Source organism: Diplotaxodon limnothrissa, linkage group LG18 (assembly GCF_057381915.1).
Source record: "Diplotaxodon limnothrissa isolate DT_005_m linkage group LG18, D_limnothrissa_male_GT1.1, whole genome shotgun sequence".
Lineage (NCBI taxonomy): Eukaryota > Metazoa > Chordata > Actinopteri > Cichliformes > Cichlidae > Diplotaxodon > Diplotaxodon limnothrissa.
Window position 1 is genome coordinate 40,042,224 of NC_140613.1, and position 25,172 is coordinate 40,067,395.

The following is a 25,172-nucleotide window of genomic DNA, read 5'->3' on the forward strand; positions in this document are numbered from 1 at the left end:
CGCGTTTGTGTGGGTTCTCTCCGTGTACTCGGCTTCCCCCCACAGTCCAAAGACATGCAGTTAGTGGGAATAGGTCAATTGGAAACTCTAAATTGCCCATATGTGTGAATGCGTGAGTGAATGTGAGTACAAATGTTTGTCTGTGTCTGTGTTAGCCCTGCTACAGACTCGCGACCTGTCCAGGGTGTACCCTGCCTCTCGCCCTGAGACAGCTGGGATAGGTACTGGCTAGGGCTGGGCCATATCATACCGTTCACGGTAATACCGGTATAATGTTGGGCAATGATAAGAAAATGAAATATCGCCATAGAATATGTGTAAAACGTGCATGCGCAGTGCCTTTGTTTTCATACGCAGAAAAAGCATGGCGGCGACGGAGAATGAGAAGGGCGAAAGCGGATCGTTGAATGAAACAGACGAACCAGAACTGGTTTGTAAAAATGCTGCAGCTTCAGTGGTGTGGAACTGGTTTGGCTTTCGTCTGTCAGATGCACATCAAAGCACAATTTTTGGTAGCGCATGCTAGCGGGCCGTCGTTATTACCGTGTTTTTCGGAAAATAAGTTGCTCTTAAAATCCTTTGATTTTCTGAAAAAATCGACAGTGCCCCTTATAATTCTTATGTATGAATTCTGGTGACCTCGAACCGATTTTATGTACACGGCGCTCAAAAATCTGTAAAAAAAATGTTTTAGTACGACTTTGCTAAGCTACGAAGCCGCACCGCTTGATGGATTGTCGGAGCATTACGGCTATCGTAGGCGGAGCCTCGCGGAGTGATACGTACTGTGCTTCAACATAATATTACCGTACTGTGTGTGTATAAGCTGTTTTTAAGTTTGTGGATATTATACATGGTTATGCTGAGGATATGTCGGCCAGTTTCCACTGGAAATGATTTTGGTTAAACTGTCAGCGAGAAATTTGCATTTGCACTTTTCTGCACGTGCAGAAAAATGTGGAGGAGTGACTGCTTTCTCAGCAGTCTGCTACAGCTTTAAAGGGGCAGAACACATGACCAATAACTGTATGGATAGGTCTGCAGTAATAAAGAGGTCTACTTTGTAGCAATTATCCTGTGGTTTCCTTCACCTCTATGTAAAATGTGTTTCCTTTGGCTCAAAAATTAAAATGCATGTTGATGCAGCTTATTCATGTGTAAATATGCTTGCTGATCACATGCTCTTGTAAGGTGGTAGAAAATCCCCAAGTGACCAATTATTATGAGTAAACATAAAGATTTAACTCTGAATGTTAACATTAATGACCTCTGAGCTTTATGTGCATGAAAACCACAAACTCTGTTTATGTTTGATTGAATTTTTCTAATATGTATTCCTTCTTTTCGCTCATGTGCCATCAAGCTGTGTCTCAGCACGCACATAAGAGAAATCAGTCAGACTAGATATGGCTTCAGCATCAAATAATTTCCTCTGTCTGTTGGGATTTCATCCAGGGCCGGTACCTTATAAAGCAGACAGCATGCTTTTAATAAATCAGACTTGCATAGGAGCTGAAACATTACATGCTGCTTCACCGGTTTATTGTCCCTTTGCAAGTGTAGAGGACATTACAGGAACAGAAAATGAACCGTGGACTTTTGGCCTCAATTTAATTTCCTATACAGACCGAAAGAAAAGACAGGAAAAAAATAAAAACACAAAATGCAAAATGACTTTTCACTTTTTTTCCCTTTTTCAAGCTGCTGCTGTATATTTGCCGTAATATTTGCTTCATGGCCACACGAGCCAACAGGAACAAGGAAATGTTTTTACTGCTGCTGTGATTTAATCCATAAATGTTAATCAGGTTAAATGAGACATGCACTGACCCCGAAAGTAATCCAAACAGAGTTCGTGCCAGACCTCGCTACACATTTATCAATGGTATAGTTGTAAATGTACAGATTCAATTTAGGGATTAAAAGCATTGACCTTGACCATATTTGATTTTGCTGATACTCTTTAGATGGCATAATTAGCAATGTCCAAGGGCTGTAAAGGGAAGTTCTCAAATAAAACACAAGTAATATGTTTTTTTTTAAGCACTCAAATAAAAATAATAATAATAACAATAAGCAGTTGATACCGTAAGTGTGCTTATCTACTGTCACTGGATGACTTTCTGTTCATTGGGACATGACAGGTGCATCCCACAGTAATATTAACTGAATATCACAAGGTTTTATGCAGAACACCTGCACTATTATTTTCCCTGCATTCTGCAGCACACTTCTAATTTTCCGAGTATTTGTAGAAACACAGTGAACTGGTAGCTGTCATTCAGTGCCACCAAATGAATTAGTCACACATGAGCAAGTGTAAAAATGAGTTTTGGATTTGTGCAGATGACATTTTGGAAACGATATGCACACAGGTGAGCAGAAACCTGCTTAATATGAATTTTTAGCATATGAATAAAAGTAAAATCTGGTACATTGAAGATAAAAGGGAAAACTATATAAACTAAATATATGAATATTGTTCATATTGTTTTGGCTCAGTGTGTAGTTTTGCTGATATATCAGTTATAACTGAATACAGAAAATCATATTTCCTATATTTAGACCCTAATTAAAGTGTACTTTTTAAAAGGTCTAAGCTATCAGGACATGAATACTGGACCTGGGAGTGTCTTTTGAAATGTGGTTAGCAGCATATCCTTTGTGTCCTCTTGGTTGTACGGTGGGATGGTTGGATTATGGGAAGATGAAACTGATATCGATCTGATCCTGACTCGAAAAGTTAGATTAGGTATATTTGGCAACAGGCTGCTCGATGGAGCTGATTTGTTTACTTCAGCGTTCCATGTTTATTGCACCAGGCGTCAGCAGCAGCGCACTGGTTGGTAGCAGGACAGTAAAAGATCAGCATTAGGAGGTATTTCATGCAATTTCACACAGAAGGTTTATACAAGGTTTCATTGTTTTAATTATATTTATTTTTGTCCTATTGTTCTTTATTTTTATCTTTTTTACTAATAAATATGAAATATTTCTGATGGCACAGAGGACTGAAAGCCTGTTTTAAGTCTTGCAACACTTGGTTTGACATTAAGCTATTTTCGTTTTTATTAAATATTGTTATTGGTCCTTATTTCCTGTACTGTGAAATAATTGGCCCCCGTTGGCCTCTGTTTTCCATTTCCTGTTGTTTTTTTTGTCTCTTCTTGTGAGAGAAGGACAAAGCTGCTCAGGACAAGCTTTTTACTCCCAGTATTTTTCTGCCAAGCGCTGTTAATGGGTGTATTCTTCAGTTGGCTAATTCTCCACAGAAAGGATGCTCAATCACATTGTGTCATAGGGCCATGTCACGAGTTTAACCCTAATAAGACCTTAATGGCAGAATAGCCAATAACTGATTCAGTGCATGTAAATACTGTCACTACTTCATGTTCCCTTATCTAGCACGACAGTGGGTGGCTGCCCTTTTAAACTACATGAATAAATGACTGTTTCTTGCAAACACAGATGGAAATGCAGTAAATTAGGCAAACACTAGAGTTTGTAAAGTCAGTATTTGATATGACCAAATTCAAGCCTGAATTCTTTTCGACAAGCTTTCTTGTACTTTCTTTAAGTCATATTTAGGAAAAGTTTCCAAAACTCTTCTTTGGACGTTGTCTGCCTTTCGGTCTATTCTTTGTTGCGATGATCCAACACTGCCTCAATAGTGATTGTTTCATTGAGTGTTTTTCTGTCCAGGTATTTTCTTTTTGCTAGAGTGTATTTGCGATCACTCTAGACTGGGATCATACTGATCCAGTCAAACACTTTATAAAAGGTATTGCATTAAATTCAGTTCAGTTCCTCTGTGAGGAAGCACTTTGCAACAGTGGGGAGGAAAAACTCCCTTTTAAAAAGGAGAAACCTCAAGCAGAACTATCAACAGTGACCGGTTGGGGGCGAGGGGAAAGAGAGCAGAGGAGTGAGAGCCAGAGTTTAACTAATGATTAAATATAGTAGTGGTTTATAAACACACCGAGAATAAAAAGAGTTCAATGAAGAAAAACGTGGGGAAGCACCATCAGCAGCATAATTAGAGAATCATTAATGAATAGTTCAGGGTCATCAGGTCCACGTCTGACTATAAGCTTTATCAGAAAGGAGACTTTTTAGCCTTGAAAAGTAAAGAGGGTCTGTCTTCCAAGTCCAAATGAGAAGTTGGTTTGACAGGAGAGGGGCCTGAAAGCTGAGGACTCTGACCAGAACTTTTTTATGCACCATGCAACCCAAAAGTTGAATGATGCATAAAAATCTTCCTTTACTTTTTTGCATTCACAATTTCTTCCATTTCACAAGATACCCAACACCACTGGCTGAAATGCAGCCCTAAACCATCACTGTATTTTGCAGACTGCTTGTTGATACTCACGGTTGTAGCTCTGTATTGACCTGCTCCGTACACGTTGATGACTTGATTAACATTAGTCACTAAATAGGACGCATTAACACTGATTTTCAGTGTGTAACTGGGTGTTTTTCAGACTTTTTCAGTTCCTTAAGAATGGCTTCTTGACAGCCACTAACACCATTTCAGATGAGGCTTCAGAGAATTGTAGACGGGTCACCTGAAGGGTCAGATGAATTTCTCGGGTTTTCTCAGGTTTTCCCTGTTTCTTAATGATGTGATTTTCAGATAATGTTCATGTGTTATACATAGTCCTTTTGGCCTGCCACCGCTTCGTATAATTCATAGTAATTTATAGGTCACTGTATATTGGCTTAACAAGAAAGCATTGTTCTGAAAAAGATTAAAAAAACAAGGACTGGATTGAAAATGCATGAAGAAGCAGCCAGTGACGAAAGGAAAAACTGTGAAAGATGCTCAGATACCCTGGAGAGATGTTGCCCGAGATCACTATAATGAGAAGATCTGGATCCTTGGAAGTAAAGTATAAAGACTCAAAACTTTTACACAGTTCTACATTTGTGATGCCACAGATTGGTTTATTTAGTGAAGTTCAAACAGAAATATTAGAATTTAAATATTTTGCATAATCACATAGAGACAACTAACAAACCAAATTTGATGTGTTTGCATCAGTAACATGAAAAAGTCATAGTGGACAAAATCTTTCTTCCCAGCACAGAAATATGTTGCTTAATTACTGCAAGGTTAGCGTACATTGTCCATCAATCAACTGCTAGGATGAATCTGATGGATCTCACACTGTAATATCAATGAATTACACATAAATATAGAACTAGGTAACTGATAGTCAGTCACCTCACATTCAATGAAGAGGGTTTGCTGTGTTGTACTTGTGCTTCTCTGTCTATGGTGGTCCCTGATTTCCTACTTTTTATGTTTGTCACACTTAAATCTTTCAGATCATCAAACAAAGATAACACAAGTAAAGAAAATTCCTCCACAGTGCTGTAAAGCAGCGGTCTCCAACCTTTTTTGTGCCACGGACCGGTTTATGCCCGGCAATATTTTCACGGACCGGCCTTTAAGGTGTCGCGGATAAATACAACAAAATAAAACTAGTACCAGTACCGAAAAACAGAAGATTTATTCATAACACAGGTGAAAAGACCCAGGAAAACCGAGTTAACGATAAAAACGATAACAAAATAACGCTGAAAACCGATAAAAACCCTGAAAACCAGACATTTCACACCTGAGCCTCAACTCTCGCGGCCCGGTACCAAACGACTCACGGACCGGTACCGGTCCGAGGCCCGGGGGTTGGGGACCGCTGCTGTAAAGGACTCATTGCTTTGTTATCATAAACACTTGATTGTAATTGTTGCTGCTAAGGGTGGCCCAACCAGTTATTAGGTTGATGGGTGAATCACTTTTTCACATAGGCCCATGTAGGTTTGGATTTTTCCCCCTTAATAATAAACGTGTCTAATATTTAAATTTGTTTGATGATCTGAAACATTTAAGTGTGACAAACATACAAACAAACAGGAACTTTTCACACCACTAAAATACAGAACATAAGCATTACTAATAGGGAGTAATTCAGGCTTGTAGAGACTTTGTAGTAACAATAGGCTGACTGGAGTCTAATGATGTGGGAAGCATGAATTATGAGTTATTATATTATGAGAAGCAAAGTCCTGGACTCACTGTGACAGCCTGGCAATCCCTGTGTGTCACGTTAACAGAAATTCGTGTTTCAAACTACATCTAAACATATATAAAAATATACCAGTTTGTTTCTGATAAACTGGCTGAAGATAACACATCAAAAGATAACATTTTGACACTATGGACTCATTTTTCCACCATTATAAAATGAATTATGTGATCTCATACAAAACCCACTGTGGATTTCAAAGCAGTGGAATGGAAATGGAAAAAAATAAAAAGCTCGAGCATAAAACATCTTTCAAGCATTTAAAACTTTTACCATTACAACTGCAACTTACAACTGTAACATAATTCACGTTAATACCCCATTAGCACACAGAGTCAAACTATCATGGCTTCATGCTATATTAGCTTTTATGAAATACACCAAATTGAATCAAATGATAGAAGCCAGTTATGTCATTAATATTCATTTCCAGTGGAGAGGCCCTTGTGTGACACGTGTGAAATAGGGTTGCGACTTTCACATTTGTTCAATGTCAAAATCTGCACTGGATCATAAAGCCTATTGCTAAAAATCCTCTCAATCTAACTTTCATTTCATTCTTCATTCCATTTCATTTCATTGTACGTATCCAATGTTATATTTTGACAACATTAACTGCAGGTTAGGAGCTAGCGTAATAACAAATGCATTGAAAGGATTCATTGTTAGAAAACTATCAGTTTCAGCCATTAATATTGTAATCTGATATCAAATTCAATCAGCGGCCCTTTAGTGGAGATAAAGTTTATTATATTCCATGCAAGAAGCTTCCTTTTGCTATCTTGTAGCTGTCAGATAGTCCCGATCTTTCCGCCTTCCTGATTCTTAATGCCTCGCATTCAGAGACTAAGTGACAGATTGATAGCTCAGCTCTAATACTATGCCTGCTCCGTCAGCCTGAGAAAGGCCATGTCTTCTTTCCTCCATTCAGGAGTTACATGACAGGGGTGTAAGTCATAAGGAGCACTGGTGCCATTATAACATCATCCTCATCCGTTAGTAAGTGGATTATGGGGCTGGAGCGCTGGCATGCTCTGATGTGTGGTTTGGTTTTATTGGCTCTACAAGAGAACACAGTTCACTTAGTCTCCACTTGGATTCCAAGTAATGCCTGGCATTAAACAGTTTTTTCCCTGCATCGCCTGTATTAGCCCCCTCCATGTATGGGCACTAATGCTGGTTGATGGGCTTGAATTACATTTGTCACTGAGGTAGATTTGATTGAGGATCATTATCAGTACCTGACATTTGACATCTTATTGAAGTTTACTCAGGGATGAATGAAACAATGGGGTGCTTAAAAATACATTTGTGCTTCAGTACTTATAAATCTATATGTTTATTTATCAAATGGAAAAATTCCTCAGCTTTTCAATTTGTTGTGCAGTGTTTGAGAAAATAATGAGTAACTCTAATAACAAAAAATCAGTTGAAAACACATAAGTATAAAATATGTTGAACAAACTAAAGTTCAAGGGTAGTCATGCAGGTTTAAAAGAAATATTAGTGTTTGTTTGTTTGTTTGTTTTTTCAGCCCGCTGCTGGAACTCCTTTTCATTTTTGTGATTTGCAGAAACCAGACGACTCTCCTGCATGATTAACTCAAACCCAAAGACTCTGGACTCTGCCGTTCTCTCACACCTCTGATAGATCGTTGTCCCATTCCCTCCAGCTTCCTCCTGACTGTGTAAAACAGGCTCATTGCAGACATATTTTTATGCATATACTTTTACTTACGCTTCGGCATGCTTTGAATCATTCGCGTTGAGAAATGCAGTACATACAGAAAGAGGGATCTAGACATTTTAGTTGCATGTCTGAAAAAAGGTAGATGTAGAGCACAAACAAAAAAAGTCATTCTGATGTTACAGTCGGCACAGAGTCTTGATCAGTTAACACAAATATGTATGAGTGAATGGGATTATGTCTTTTGGAGGACGCTTTCTTTAACTTGAAATGAAAATGAAAAACACATAAAGGGAAGAAAGTGGTGGAGGACACTGGTTCACGGGGTCCTGACTGGAGAGTGTTTTTGACTGTAAAGCCTGTCTTGCAAGGGCAACAGACTGTCTGCCATCACTGTGGGATATCTGAGGGTGCAGGCAGGGGTGGAGAGAGCCCCAGGTGGCAGTAGACTCACATGCCTTGGGAATCTACATGGCAACTACCCCGGGCAAGCAAGAGATAACCAATGCTTAAAGCAATGGGAGGCATACTATAGAAAGGCACCACGTGAGAGAATCTATATGATCCGCATCCACGGGTTCAACAACAAAACCTCGATAGTTTTACTTTCTTCACATAGATGCTGCTGACTGAAGGCTCTCTTTCACTCAGCCACCCTCAAGTCACACTAAACAGGGAGTGAGGCTTTAAGGGAGAGGCAAAATCACCACTGCACAGGAGATGTCACAGAAGCATCATAGTAAAAATAAATGCAAAAAAGTTTTTTTCCACAATCATTAAAAGACTAAAAAGAAACTGAGATAAAACCCTGTTAAAGCCATTTCCTTGTGATGAAGGCTACAAGCAAATTGAGATTTACTTGGGTGCTAATTTGTCATGTTTTATATAAACTGTAGGTCTTGCTCTTGTTTTGCTCTCCACCAAATGTGTGAGACTGGCTGTTTACCTACTAAATTCTTTTTTCAGCCACAAGTTGTTAATGTTGTTCTCTTAGCAGGCAGCAAATGGTTCACAGAGACTCATTTTTACAGTTCAAGTGATCTGACCGTTTGTTAGTGTAAAAATATTGTTTAGTGCAACTTTAAGTGTGTTGCTGCTGTCAGCGTCCACGACTGTTCTGGTAGAGAGAAATGTCAGATCCTCCGTTGGTTCAGTTGCATTTAGAGTCACTGCTTCATTTCTGTGAAAAGAGGTTTGCAAGGGTGACTTTCAAAGAGCTAAAAATGTAATCGTCGCAAACAAAATGACCCTCGTCTCCTTTCTGTCCACTGCACATGCAGATTTACTGCACAAGTACCCATATCATGGTGCTATTTGTTAATGTCCTTGACTGTGCAGATTAAACAAACAACTTATGCAAATAGGCCGCAACATTTGCTGATTTAAATTAATAATAGCAACCAAAATCCCATTTTTATTCAGCCACAGACTCCCTAATATGTTTGAAAAGGGATATTTTATGTAAATGACTCATTGAAATCCATTTTTCAGTTAATCATTTTTGCTTATCTTTGCATAACTGTACTTGTTTGACTGAGCTGACGCAGTTTATTTCTAATTGATTTTTTTTTCCCGGTCACTGTTTTTGAATCAGTTTCACTTAACCTTTGTTGTAACAGTGTGGTGAATGAGTATCGCTTACAGGCAGGATCAGTTAGGCACTGGTGTACTTTACTTATTATTTTGAATGAACAGGAGAAAGAAGATAATTTTGGATGTTTATGTATCAAGTTAAGTAAACACGTGAACACCTAGCCGGAGGGAGAATTTATCCAGTTTGCTGTAAATTTTTCAGACTGGTGGGTTTAATTCTTAAAAGAAAAAAAGATCGTGTGTGTTAGATTCCTCCCGTCTGTCTCTACGTGCACTGTCAAGTTGACATTTTCATAACTCTTTTTGACCTTTTCCAAATTGCACAATTTATCTGATTTTGATTTTTTGATGGAGCTCAGCTGCTGGTATCAGATTAGTCGCAGGGAGGTGATAAATTGCATGCACAGTGCATGCAGTGTTATGTGTTACAGTCTTGTCTGAATGTTATCTCATCATTCTCGGTCTTTCATTACTTTAAATATTCAAAACAGTCACACTCAAAAACATAAAACTGCCCATGAACAATCATTGCCTTTATCTATAGAGGAGCTGCGGGCTGATATTCAGACTTAGAATCCCTCTCTCACTGTGTTTTCACAGGCTGTGTGCTTTTGACTTGCCTTGACTTTGATCCATATCCTGCTTCTTGGCAGGATTCTCTGACTCTGCTCTCGCTTTTTCTGCTCTCCCTTTGACTGTAAACCCTTTCATTGGCTCTCTCTCTCCGGTTTCTGTCTGATTCTGTCTCGATCCACTCTGCTAACCTGTCCTCGGGGCAGGCTCGTCGCCCTTCATCTGTCCATCTTGTGCCTTCTCTGCGGGTGTAGATGCCACTGCATGCTTCTACACCATCAGCTCCCTCATAAGTGGTTAAAATCAGAGGGAAAAAGAGGAAAATAAAAACAGTTATGTGACCTGACCCAGTCATCTGAGATCAGTACCTCCTGAGTTGAATGTCACAATTGACTTCTGTCTTGTGCGTTTCCACAGGCCGCGAGCGGGGCACATTTGTTTTTGACTTTTGTCACATCTCTGCGTTGTGATGTGAAATGGGCCCGAGCTGATCACACTGCGGCTTCAGTGTCTGCAGAGAGTAACACTGGAAGCAACTAACGAAGTCTTTTGTTGTAGCTTGAGTTTCACTGCTAGAGATTAAAATGATACAAATTTCAACAAGTATGTTGTGAAGCCGCAGATAAAATGTGAGATGGGAATGGATACACATCCAAAACCCGTGGAAATGAAATGAGTCTCAGTTGTCACTCCGTGGATGGTGAATGGATCATGGAAAATGTGGGAAAACCTGAAAGAGAGGCCATTCAAAACTACGCAGCCAACATCAGTCACCTAACAGGGGAACGTCAGCTGAGCTTACCTGTTGATGATGCAAGTTCACTGGTGTGAAGCATCAAATGCATGTGACAGGTACTAAAACAAACATGATGACACTTTGGTCACTATCTGCAGCTCTGCACCTCTACCATGTTTTGAAAAGCAGGTGTGCTGAGGGTACTCCACAACCCACTGGCAGATGGTAGAGGACCTTCGAAACTCCAAAATAGGAAATGAATAACCAGGTTTCTCAAAATTGTGTTGGTTACATTCCTTAATCCATTTTTATTTGCAGTAAATGCTTAATAGTAGATCTTATTTTCCCTTAGTAGTCCTGATGTAAACAGAGACAGCACTACATGAGAATGGCTGTGTAAAAGTAGTTTTCAGGTTTATGTATCTATCAAAGAGCAAAGTAGTGGATGGTGAGAATCAACAACTGGCAGCGAGACGATTGCCTGACTACCAGGACTAGCTCTGCCAGTTATAGAGCTATGAGCTAATGCAAACAATTCTACAACAGATTTTAACCCTCATTTAAAAGACTGATATCACTGCAGAGCGGGTGGCCAGCATGGACACCCAAGTTTGTGAATGCCATAACTTGAGAAGGAGGTGCCTTTGCACTGTCAAATTGATGCCATAGTAGCATCTGCTAAAAAGTAGGAAAAGTTTAAATCGTGGTGACCTCAAACTCAAAGTCAGAGGTCAGGTTTTCTGATAATCTTGTGAATATGATCACTTCACAGTGAAGCGATTTTCAAGTTCATACTACGGGTGGTCACCAGCATTACATTGTTTTTAAAAGCATTGATCCTAAAACATCACACGTACACTGTACTTACTGACTTCCTAACAGATTTGTATATATTCTAGAATTCTCCGTCTTAGATCTGCATCATCTTTCCCAGTGTTCTGAGTATTGGTCAGAACAAACCAGTCCTTTTTGTGCTGGCAAAAAAACACAGTTTTAGTCAAATGTGATCTCAAATTGAAGGGTAATAGACCGTTAATAGACAAAACTGGTTCCCATCCATCCATCCATTCGCTTCCGCTTATCCTTTTCAGGGTCGCGGGGGGCGCTGGAGCCTATCCCAGCTGTCATAGGGCGAAAGGCGGGGTACACCCTGGACAGGTCGCCAGTCTGTCGCAGGGCTAACACATAGGGACAGACAACCATTCACACTCACATTCACTCCTAGTGGCAATTTGTATTATCCAATTAACCTATCCCCACAAGCTGCATGTCTTTGGACGGTGGGAGGAAGCCGGAGTACCCGGAGGGAACCCACGCAAACACGGGGAGAACATGCAAACTCCACACAGAAAGACCCCGGCCTGATGGTGGAATTGAACTCAGGACCTTCTTACTGTGCGGCAACAGTGCTAACCACCGTGCCAAAAATTCAGTTAATTGTCAAAGACCTTAATCATATGAAAACATAAGCATGCACAAGCAGTCTACATTTTGCAGCATATGCAATTTATACAGTACAAACAAATGCAACCTGTATTGGAAAATGTAATGTTCTTCATCAATGTGAGGGCTGAAGGTGCTGCTCCTGGGCAAGACTGTTTGGCATGTACTCCATAAAACCACAGCGTATGATTTTCTGACTTTTGTGTTGACCTAATGAGATGGAACATTTTAATTAGAGGGTTGGATTATTACGCAGAGCCAAACTGTTGTGCCTATCTCCACACATGTGTTGAGGTATGACACATGCAACAACATGAATAAGTGCATTTTTTAAATTTAAGAAAAAATCTCAGCACTTAAAATGTTGCCATGAGTTAAGATTAGTTTAATCAAATGAAGATAAAAGGCGTATTCTGCTTCCGTTTCACCTTGAAGCAAAGTAGAGGAATGTTTCAGAGAGCTGGTGTCATGTAAAAACACTGTAGGCGTAATTCAAGACAGTAAACTGTCGCTGCAACCTTTTTCAAATGTTGCTGTTGGCATCGCGACTTTGACTTTGATCCGTATTCTATTGGCAAGATTTTCTGACTCTGTTCTCGCCTTTGACTCACACTGCTTTCTCTCTCTCCGCTTCTGTCTCCTCTCCCCCTTTTTTTTTTCTGTCTCTCCTCCAAATGCCACCCTCCTCCCCTCAGGGCGGGATGATTGCCCTTCTGCTGTCCATCCTCTGCCTGGTCCTGATCCTCTACACTCGCAGACGCTGGTGTAAACGCCGCCGCATCCCTCAGCCCCAGAAGAGCGCGAGTGCTGAGGCAGCTAATGAGATCCACTACATCCCATCAGTGCTGATGGGAGGCCAGGCACGCGAGAGCTTGAGGAACTCCCGGGGTCAGGGTCCAAACTCCAGCGGTACCCTCAGTATCCGGGAGACACCGATTTTGGATGGGTACAAGCAGGGTTTGGATGTGGGATGGTTAGAGCTCAAGCCCTAAATATAAGCACACAGCATGCGTACACATTGCTGAGTTGAATAACAGTATCTTGTTAATTCCATGCTACACAAGCAGAGCCTAATATTGCCTGAATATAGACAGCTGCTTCCACAAATCAGCCTGTACACAACACACTTGGTTTTATTGTATTAGCCTGTAATGTGTTTTGATGCCTTTATCAGTACATTGCGTCACACATTAGCCACTTGTGACATTTATTCTAATTTAGACAAGCCTGATAATGATTTCGCTAATTGATTTCAACTACATCCCCAGGTATGAGTATGACATTACCGACCTGCGTCACCATCTGCAGCGGGAGTGCATGAATGGTGGGGAGGAATTTGCCAGCCAAGTCACCCGTACCCTGGACTCGCTCCAGGGCTGTAATGACAAGAATAATATGGACCTCGCACCTGGTAAGCTGAAAGATGCACAAACAGCCAGGTCAGAAAAGACACGCGACCTAAAGAACAAGTGCACTGAACAATATTTCTCATGATAATTAGAAGTACAGATCATTTACCTTGACTTTAGGGTCATCGGCTTATTGGCTGTTATTGGTATTTAGCATTAAAGAGTATTTATTGTTTTATTTCATCTTATGCTGTTACTCATTTTCAGCAGATAAACACAGATAATTTCATGTCCTACCAAACGAGAGACAAGCGTAGCTCCAAGCCGGAGATGTTTCTTTGTTTGTTTTCATCTGACACTGTGCATTTTTCTAAGTAATGATAGAGGTTGAGACTCCATGTTGCTATGAAATGTTATCTTTTATAGTCATAAAGCAGTTACATTTTATTGCAGATGTTCATCTACCCATCTTATTAATGCATTTGTTTTTCCTCCTCCTCAGCCATACGGTTTTCTAAGTTACAAGACAATGCGTCAAAGGGGGTTATGTTTGTGTATTGCACAAACTCAGTTGCAGCAATTGCAGAGTGAAATAAATGAAAAATTAATTGGATTTTTAATTAAAACACTTAAGTTTTATTTTCTCTCATAGGTTAGAAGTAATTATCTAAATGAATTTGGAGGGAATGATAGAGGATAAAAAAACATTTTCACAAACATGCATGGTGGAAATGTTTTGCCTGTGTAAAATCCACAAACATAAGGCATCTTGTTCACTTGTTTCTACAGTTAGTAGAATAACATCAGCTGTGTGACCCATGTAGGATGCAGATCACATATAAATATAAAAACTTTAAACAGTATTTTTGTCACCACTGACATAATTATGGAGCCACGTACCTGCCAAGAAATCTGGATTTTATGTTTTAGAGAAAGCATTTTTCATAATTGGTGGACTTTGGAGTTGAGCACCACTCCCATGAGAATTACTTCATGAAGTGGAGCAGTTGTGATGAAGGTACAGCCTCTGAATTTCAACTAAGGAGAGAGTCACCACTCGGATTCATCAGATCTCTTATAGCTGTGCTCTTGTAAAATCCAAACCGCTCCACCCCAGCGCTTATGGAGCAGAGTAATCCTGTGCATAATGCATTTAAGATGTGTAACGCAATGAACTAGAGAAATAAAAAATGGAGACAGCAGCTCATGCATGGAATAGTAAATAGCGTGAACATCAGAGAGGTCACTCAGAAAATAACATTTGAATTTAGACTTAAAATAATGAATTTCAGTAAATGTGTTTTGGCTCCTCTGACCTTTTCTCTGCTCTATGTATAATGTAGTAGGTACACATACATAAACAAATGAAAAACAAGATGTCTGGGGTATTTCGTGTCTGTTGTCACTTGTGCACTTTGTACTTCTTCAAAATAATCTTGTCTTACAGTTTACTGTACCTGGTAGTGCGGCTACAGTTGTTCTACCAAATGTCTCATTTAAATGTTTTGAAATAAAACTTTATTTCTTTAAAATATCAAAATTTTCATAAAGATTTTTCTTTTGCACAATTGCAACATTTTATTGTTTCCATATTTTTAAAAAAAGACATTAATAATAGAGAAATACGTGTTAAATTATCTGTAGTTTATTGTTATTAAGACATTTTGTGTCATTATTTATTACCGTATTTCCCAGACTACAAAGCGCACCTGAATATTAGCCGCACAAGCTAAAATCAGGGGAAAATCCTGTTTTGTACATACATTAGCCGCACCTGACTAAAAGCCGCAGGTGTTTCAATGTTGACTCATCATATGTAAGAGAATATGCACAAAGCGAATTGTCAGGAAAGAGATGGCTGTTTGGAGACACACCCCTTTTATTAATATTTTTGAAAAACAAGTTATGGGTACATATTTGCACATGTAGTACATAACAGTAACCTACAGCACACCAGAACAATAGATTCGTACTACCTTTTAGGCTCAGGTGCAGCGACACGGCTTTAACAAGAAGAAAAGTCAGTCATTCACCATCTTTCTCTTCTTCCTGCGCTCTAAAACCACCAAAGTCCTCTCCTCCAGTGTCGGATACAAACAGGCTCAGGATGGCTTCGTCATCCACTCTCCGCTTCTCTCCTTCGTTGTCACTTACAAAACCAAAGAAATCCTCGTTGTCAGAGTCGAACACCCTCTGAAGGGCCGTGGCGGTGTCCTCCTCTCCATCATGCAGCAGTCCAGCCCTTAGAAATCCGTTAGTGATCGTGGATGTTTTCACACTTTTCCACGCTGTCAGAATCCACCGGTGGAGTTGGGCATAACTTGCTTTTCGCAAGTTTATCGCCGCTCATCATCCACGCCTCCCGCTGAACGCGTAGCGCTACTTTGAAGTTTGTTTTTCGCGCTACTTCGTACGGCACTACGTTGCCTGGCGGACGGACATGTGACTAACATACCACTCTTGAACCCCGATCCTTCCGCCAGGCAACGTAGTGCCGTACAACAGCAGAACAAACAAAACAAATCCTCTTACGATATGACAACAATCATGGACAATCCATAGAAAAGCCGCACCTGACTAAAAGCCGCAGGGTTCAAAGCTGGTGCTTATAGCCCGACAATTACGGTAGTTTGAATTACACTGAGATGGACAAATATACTGAAAAAACTAGTTGGGTTTATTAATTATTGAATACAATGGCATGTATTAGAAAATATACCACATACTAGACGTCTGCAAGCGACGTTTTAAAATACTGATGGATTTGTTTATTTTTGTTAATAATTCATGCTTTCGCTCATTTCTTTTTGCTATTTTGCAATTCTCTAAGCTAATGCACACATATTTTAGAAATTATGGTGAGACAAAGCTTAGTAGTGGCTCTGAAAACATCATCCACAGAGATCCTGAATTAAGTTTAATCCGAATCCATGACACAGATGTGTGTGTGTTTTTGTTTTTTTAAACTGGAACAAAGTGGAGGACATACTGACATTGGCAGAAAATTACAGCTACCATGACAAACAGTGTCTGTGACTAAATAGCATGACAGTCACATATCTGCAGTAATATATGATTTTTAGTGTTTCCATGGAACTTCAGCTCTTAATATTTACAGAAATAGATAATTTTTCCCTCTGAGGCTTAAATGGGCTCTGTCTAATGCCTTAATAAGTTTTCATTTCATGCCAGCTTTTGTCTGTCTTTAATTTTGCCTGTTTGACTTCTGGTACAGCAAACAACATCCTGGATTTTCTTTCTTAGTATTGGTAATACTTTATGCTTGCCACGTCAAGCCAAAGCAAAGAAACAAAAATGTTTTTCGAAGTGGGTGCTTTCTCATTTTAACTCTTTGCCCAAAAATTCAATTAAACAAAAAAGAGTGTTTATTGAACCTTCCACCTCAAACTCATGTGTCAAATATAAAACACGTGACTTTAGGAAGCTTTAAGGTTGGTACGTCTCCTAGCTTACATTTAAGAAATCATTCTTCTTATCTGCAGTGAGTGACAACACCAAGTTGGCGCTAATGAACAAATACAAGGACAACATCATTGCCACGAGTCCCATCGATAGCAACCACCAGCAGAACACCCTGCTTCCCCACAATACCTCCACCAGCCAACGCAAACGTCTCTCCAGCAACACCCGCGGTGAGTCAATCTCTGCCATGGATTTGGCACAGACAGCAGATAACATCAACACCACCAATCCATGAGTCCTCTCCAGGACTACTAGCAGCATCAGATCATTAGCTGGACATTGTTGTATCGTTACATGTGTACACTGATCCTGTCAGGTGGCAGCCTGGGGACTTTATGAAGGCAGTTACATTTGAAAGAAAAGGTTTTCACATGACTTGACATACTTGACATGGCCCTCCAGACAGTAAAGCCAACCTGAAACTTTAATTCTTCTCCTCTCTCCCCTTTTTGTGTACGATAATATAAGCTACAGAATGAATGTACAGTTTTTAATTGTTGCTTATACTAATAACATACTGTGTGGACATCTCATTCACATCTCTGTGAAAAGAAGAAGCAGAACACAAAGTATTACCATGAACGCTGGTGTAATCTGTGCTTTTTATACAAGATAGGTCCTGCATGGCAGTTATGTGTCTAGTTTAGTTAATGCAGTTCAGAGGCTTTAAAAAATCATAATAACCTTAAACCAAGGCTTTAGGGAAACAAGCATAAACACAAATGGTTTCTATCTTCAGAATCTGTCGGTGCAGTGAAATCAAGTCCTAAATGTGGTGGAGTAAGCCGACTAGACATTTTGAGTATATTTATCAGCAGAGAAAGTGCCACTACTCACTACTTGCTGCTAATGTTTTTCAGTGGTCAATAGTTGTTTTATTTTTTTTTCATTCTGTAGCAATTTGCATATAATTGCCAAATTGCTGCACAGCCTAGCTCTGTTCCTGGAGCTTTAGTAATTCATAATGCAAAAAAATCTTCACTCAAGTGATCACATAAATTATTGACTTTCACTTCATTATCCAATTTTTCTCAATGCATCCGTGTTACACACTCACAGTGTTCACAGGAATAAAACAGACTTCAATATTATTGAGTTTTACCAGATAACATCCAGACACACTTGATATGATAATATGATACTGCTCTGTCAAGTCCAGGCAGTGGTCACTTACAGATGCAAGGCAAGGAGTAAAAATTGTTTTATTTTTTAATAACAAGTAATAGGACATAAACAATAATAGAGAATAGACGGACAAATTGTTTTACGTTGCAATTGGACTTTGTAAAAATGAAGTTTTCCTAGCTAGCTAAGGTGAGTATTGGTTGCCAGTAGATGTCTGTGTAGGTTTTCAGTCATCCAGGTCATGGTAATTTAAGGAGCTTGGAAAGCAAAGTGGCAAACAGCCACTTCATAAACACATGGCACAACATGGAAGAGCCACCTCGACAGGACAAGACTCAGCTGTACATCCGCATCTAAAGGACACAGGTCACTCTGTCGAGGATGCCAGTGTTCATATTTTGGACAGAGAGGACAGATGGTTTGAAAGAGCAGTGAAAGAAGCCATCTATGTCCATGTGAATGTATGTGAACGACCATCTTTGAACAGAGGTGGTGGCTTACGAAACTAAGTTTTGAGATCCCTTTCCAGACGTCTTAACACCCACGCACACCCGAAACCTCTGCTGCTAATGACTCACACCCTTTTTTACACCTTGGCTCATGCGATGAGGCAAGTGATCTATAGTGGGTCAACAACAATCTTCAGGGACAACTCCCACTAGTGCAAAAAACCCTGAACTCCCCACTATTTGGTCTTAGAAGTGAGGAAGCTTCTCGGATGAGAGCTGACTTAAAGAAGTCCAGTCACATTTCTTTCCAAGCTTCTTAAATTCCAATTAGATGTTGTTTTTTCAGTGTTGTTCAGTTTCAATGTTATTAGAGTGATCAGCCGCTCCTGTTCATTGAAAGCAAAGAGATTTAGTATCAGATTGCCTTTGTTAATGGTTTCCTCTACAAAAGCTAAAGTCAGACTTGGGAAGTTCAAATAAATGTTTTCATGTAACCTCAACATTCAAAGCATAATACATGTTAATGCAAGTAGCCACAGAAATGGTAGCTGCTAACATGGTGCTGCTAACAATGCTGGCCTAACAGTGATGTTTTAATAAGATTTGTCAGTCAGTATCACAAAAACATGCATGAACGCACAATTAGTACACAGCAAATTCAAAAGTGTTAAATTTTTTGGTGTTAATAGTCTCCTTGCAAAAGTAGAGTTAATTTTACTCTAAGTAGAGTCACATTCTTTTAATGTAACTCTGAGGTGTAAAATGATAGTAGTTAAAATCGAGTGTTAAAAATGAGTGTTTCTCTGTCAAATCTGGAGGTGTTACAATGGAAACATTAACTCTTGACCTCTTAACTCTGAACTCCTAGAGGGGCTATGACACCAACAGAGTAAATTCACAGACTCCGCCCCCAGCACGGCTCCAATCGAAGCTGAAGTGAAGCCGTTTCAGAACATTTTGCTCTACATATTTGAGTTGTTTGCCATGCTTGGTAAGTCATTCTTTCAAAGATTGTTTCAATTATTATTATGAGCTTTTACTTCTGTGGCTCTTTGGAGTTGAGACAAAGTTGTGTGAAAGGCATTAGCCATGTTGCTCGCTGATAGCATAATATTCTGTTTTAGCTAGCTGAAAGGTATTGTTTGCGGGCAAATACCACAGCCTTGAAAAAAAAGCTTGCATGTGAATTTTCAGTCAAACGTTTGGTCAAATACACCTAAAACAATGTCTAGAATGTGAAATGTTGGTATAATGGTGCTGCTTGAAGCCTGAAAACGATCGCCCATAAAAAAATAAAAAAACACGAGCAAACAGCAGTAGCAGACGTCCTGACTGGATTCCACGGTAGCATTTAGATCCCTCCAGAGTTTTGTGCACACGGTTTAGGTAAAAATGAAAAAGGTTGAGGTTTTACATTTAGTTCAGTATTACCTGTTGCCTGTGTCTTTGTCTTTTGGGAAAATACTTTACACAAGTAATGGCTCAAAAAGGATTCCTTTTTTTTTTACTGTGCTGCAATTGTTTACTGGATTATTTGTGCCATTAATTAGTGTCAACTAATTTTTATTCGATCTCCACACAGGATATGCTTGTGAAGATGGAATATGGGGGAGAGCAGAAGTGCGTTGAAGTTCCACAAAGTGATGAATGAAGGACATGCATATTGTATTGAAGAAATAAGTGATGAGAACGCTGTTATTTGCATTTACCATGTCAGACCTTTTGATAAACAAAATTCTAATGAAAGTGAGAACATGTACACTGTTACATCTTTCAGAAAATGTTTTGAAATTGTGGTGCACAGTTCAGAATAAATGTTTTTCAAAAACCATTGCGTCTTTTTAGTAAATGTTTATTTCCAAAAGAAATTTCTAGAAGTTCAGAACAGTAAAATTCCAGCTTTTTAGAATGAATTAGAAGATAACTCTTACGTAGTTAAACTAAAATACTCTTTGAGAGTTAATATATAAACTCTTAACACCAAGTGTTAAATTATCAACTCCAGACAGATTTGGTGTTTAACACTAAATCAGAGTTAACGTACCAACTCTCCAAAAAGAGTTAAATTAACACTCTCTGGTGTGGACCCATATAGACACTTTAATAGTGTTGAAATCAAATCCGACAGTGTTAATTTGGACATGCTGGATTTGCTGTGTATAAAAGTATAAAACCTTTGTTATAAAAAGGAATTGACAAAAGGAATTAACAAAACATTGATGATTTTTTTTGTAAAACTTGAATTTCAATTTGACTTTAATATGCTTGTGGTTACTCGCATTGAAAAAAATCCCTGTCTTTTACCAATCACACCTGCATCAGCTGAAATACATTTTCTCTGAGATCTCATTTACTTGTGACCTACGGTAATTGTATTTGTAAACAACATATCAACATGTTTTTTTCATTTATTTTCTTGTTTTCCCATCATTGCTTCTTTTCAGACAAATGACTGAATATTGGTTCACCACACTAGTAACCAGAAAATGCTCTTGGAACCCAAAAGGCTAAGCCCTCTCCAAGTACTGTGTCTCATTATATGGGCATCTTTGTAAGATGTTTTGTAGGAGCGAAAATGCATTTCACTAAAAATGTAAAGGAGGATATAGAGGCCTGGGAGCGTGAGGGTCCTGCCCAGTATCTTTGCTGTTTCTAGGACTGCTCTTCTGGACAGAGATCTCGTATGTTGTTCCTGGGATCTGCTGGAGCCACTCGCCTACCTTGGAGGTCACTGCACTGAGTGCTCCGAATGCTTCTCAGGTTCTTCTCTCAGTCATTGGCACTTCTCCAGCTTCTCATGTTCCTTCTTCCCAATACCGCCGTCATTCGGTATAGCTACATCTATCACTACAGCCGTTTTCCTCTGCTTGTCCACCACTGCTATACCCGGTTGGTTACCCATCACCAGTTTGTCTGGCTGTATCTGGAAGTATCACAGGATCTTAGCTCAGTCATTCTTGACCACCTTGAGGGCCATGTCCCGTTTTGACCTCGTGACTTCCAGGCCATACTCGACACAGATCCTGTACACTATGCCAGCTACTTGGTTATGGCGTTCCATGTATGCCCTGCCTGCTAGCATCTTGCACCCTGCTGTTATGTGCTGGAGTGTCTCAGGAGCATCTTTACACAGCCTGCACCTGGGGTCTTGCCTGGTGTGGTAGACTCCAGCTTCTATGGATCTTGTGCTCAGAGCTTGTTCCTGTGCTGCCATGATTAGTGCCTCTGTGCTGTCCTTCAGTCCAGCTTTGTCCAGCCACTGGTTTTGGATGTTAGCCACTTCCTCTGTCGCCGTCAATGATGGTTTTTCTCCTTGCTCCTCTTTCTTGGGTTCCTGCTGCCTGAGGTATTCAGTAATCACACAGTCAGTTTTAGCCATCTTCCTAATGTACTGATTGATGTTTGTTGTCTTATCCTGGGCAGTGGTTCTGACACTCACCACTCCTCTGCCTCCTTTCCTTTCACTTAGTGTCCAGTCTCAGGGTGCTAGATTTGGGGTGAACCCCTCCATGGTAAGGAGCTTTCTTGCCTTGATGCCAGTTGCTTCTGTCTCCTCCGTTGGCCAGTTTATAATCCCAGCAGGGTACCTGTTCAGTGGAAGGGCGTAGGTGAAGATAGCCCAGATCTTGTTCTTTCTATTCAGCTGATTCCTCAGCACTTGCCTGACTCTTTGCAGGTATTTGGTGGTTGTGGCTTTCCTAGTGACCTCTTCGTGGTTTCCATCTGGCTGTGGGATTGGTACACGTAGCTGTCCTCGATGTCTGCAATGTTGCCTTCTGGTAGTGCAATCCCCTCATTTCTGACTTCTGACTAGCAGTGGGGACAGACCACTTGGCAGACTTGATGGTGACTTGTGCTACTGGCTTAAAGTCCTGCCTCTAGTGTTGTTCAACACATTTCTATTGAGTTTAGATGTGTCCTTGATCCAACACAGCTGATTTAAATGGATAAATGACCTTCTCAACATGTCTTGAAGTTCTCCAGAGGCCTGGTAATGAACTAAACTTGTGATTCAGGTGTGTTGACCCAGGGTGAGATCTAAAACCTGCAGGGACACCGGCCCTCATGGACTGGGTGTCACAGTCTGGCGAGGGCAGACTGTATGAATTGAAAAAAGGACCCAAAATGCAGACTCCAAGGAACAGGGAACAAAACTTGAATGTTAACAAAAGGTGAGCCGTTTAATATGGCTGGTAGAAAAGGTACAAACAAAGGGCAAGGCAAACTGAAGCAAAATTAACACAAACCTAAACTGGGGAATCTAAACAAACAATAAGAAAAACCTAGACAAGAAACTTGGAAGCATGGCATGGCATGGACAACAGACGACCTGACAATCACACACTGAAAACAGAGGACTTAAATACACAGGAGGTGATTAGGGGAAGTGGAGACACATGAGGAAACAGCTGACTAGGATAAACATAATGATGCACAGGCAAGAGTAAAACTAACCGCATGAGCACAGAACACAAGACCCCTTTTCAAAATAAAACAGAAAACATGCAGACTTAGACACGACAACCAGAACTTGACAATGTAAGACACAGACATGAAACGCATGAAGAGCAGGGGAGATTTAACATGGTTGGAAACACGAGGGGGAAATAATAAGAACTAGAAACACTTATGCATGATAATACAAACTTGATAACATAAGACACGCAGCATGAAACACGAAGGGTGAGGGGAAGCTTAAATACAGGGGAAGAAAACACAAGGAGTCTAATAACCAAATGAACTTAGATAACCTAATGAACAAAATAAACTCAAACTTAAAATGCTGGGTCAAAAGACCCAGGACCATGACACTGGGATTGGGGACCCCTGATCTAGGCACTCCAGCATCCATATGTGGGGGATTGAGTTATATATTCACACTACCAGACAAAGGTTTGGGCACACCTTCTAATTTGATAGTTTTTTCTTTATTTTTTACTACTTTCTACATTGTATACACATACTGAAGACATCAAACATATGGAGGAAGATATATGCAATTATGTAGAAAAGAAAAAAATGGATAAATAACTCTAAATATGTTCTATGTTTTATATTCCTAAAAAGTAGCCACCCTTTGCTTTGTTGACAGCGCTGCAAACCCTCGGCCTTCTCTCAGTGATGTTCATGATGTAGTCACCTGAAATGGTTTCACTTCACAGGTGTGGCTTTTCATTTGTGGAATTTCTTGCCTTCTTAATGGGATTGGGACCATCAGTTATGCTGTGCAGAAATCTGGTTGGTACACAGCTGACAGCCTTATTTGAGAACTGTTAGAATTAATTTTATGGTAAGAGCCAATCAGCTAAGTAAAGAGTAATGACAGTCCATTTTTACCTGAACTGAACGTCAGTCAGTCTGTAAAATTGCTAAAACGTTGAATGTGTCCCCAAGTATAGCGCCAAAACCATCAAGTGCTACAACGAAACGGCTCACATGAGGACACCCCAGGAAAGGAAGACCAAGAGTCACCTCTGCTGCTGAGGATAAATTCATCCGAGTCCCCAGCCTCAGAAATAGCAAGTTAACATCACCTTGAATCAGAGCCCAAATAAATGTTCCAATAACAGACACATCTCTACCAGCTGCTGGTGACACTGTTGGGGATTTATTCAAAATTGAAGACACACTAAACCAGCATGGCTACGGTAGCATCCTGCAGCGGCATGCCATCCCATCTGGTTTGCGTTTACTTAGACCATCATTTATCTTTCAACAGGACAATGACCCCAAACACACCTCCATGCTGTGTACGGGCTATTTGACCAAGAAGCTCATCGAGCTTCATGTGGTAGTCAAAAGCCAAGAGTGTGCAAAGCAGTAATGAAAGCAGAGGGTGGCTATTTTGAAGAATTTAAAATCTAAAACATGTTTTGAGTTATTGCACACTTTTTTGTTTACTACATAATTCCTTATGTGTTCATTCATAGTTTTGATGCCTGCAATGTAAATACTCATGAAAATAATGAAAAATTATGAAATGAGAAAGTGAGTCCAAACTTTTGACCAGTAGTGCATATGCCAGATTTATCCTTCAGTAAAAATGAGGTCTGACAATGAGGCATTATGTGTTCAAGTCATTGCAGCACTGTGTGCTCAGTTCCCTGCTGTGGATGTCTTTTCTCTCTAAATGTTTATCTCTCACTATTCTAGTATTCACAAGAATCCATAGTGAGTCACTGAATGCCACCACAGGTTTAATCATTGACAACATCATGAATGCCCTTTGGAAAACTCTAGAGGACTATGAGACATTTTCACCTCGTTGGACAAAAGTTATCAATAATAGAGTGCAGAATACAGCAGTGTTATAAAAGTAGCATTGGAAAACAAGAGGCATAAAATGAGTCATAGATATAAACATTTCCTGGGAGATTATTGGACTGCGAACAATAAATAAAACAAAGTTAGCAGGAGCGTGTGAAATCTCACAACGATGCAGATCTCTCTTATTATTGTCTTTTTCTACCATACATTTATTTATTTTTTAATTTTGCACTCACATTGTCAGCACAAACACCCATGCCTCCCATGTTCACCTGTGCCTGGACAAGCTGTGATATTGTCCTGTGTAATAACAGACAAAAGAATATTGGAAATGCAGAGAGAGAGAGAGGATACGGTTGATGAAACTGGGAGACAT

The 25,172-nt window shown here is 39.9% G+C and overlaps 1 protein-coding gene across 3 annotated transcripts in view; it reads left to right on the forward strand.

Annotated features, from left to right (window-relative positions):
* The window catches only part of astn1 (astrotactin 1), a 482,098-nt gene that overhangs the window by 135,083 nt on the left and 321,843 nt on the right, over nt 1-25,172 (forward strand). The window contains exons 3-5 of one of the 3 annotated variants that reach the window (XM_085377645.1): nt 12,819-13,102; nt 13,392-13,534; nt 16,976-17,125. In XM_085377645.1, the coding sequence (XP_085233771.1) occupies nt 12,819-13,102; nt 13,392-13,534; nt 16,976-17,125 (577 nt within the window). The remainder of the gene's footprint in view (nt 1-12,818; nt 13,103-13,391; nt 13,535-16,975; nt 17,126-25,172) is intronic. The other 2 variants (XM_085377646.1, XM_085377647.1) reach the window with 2 other exon arrangements.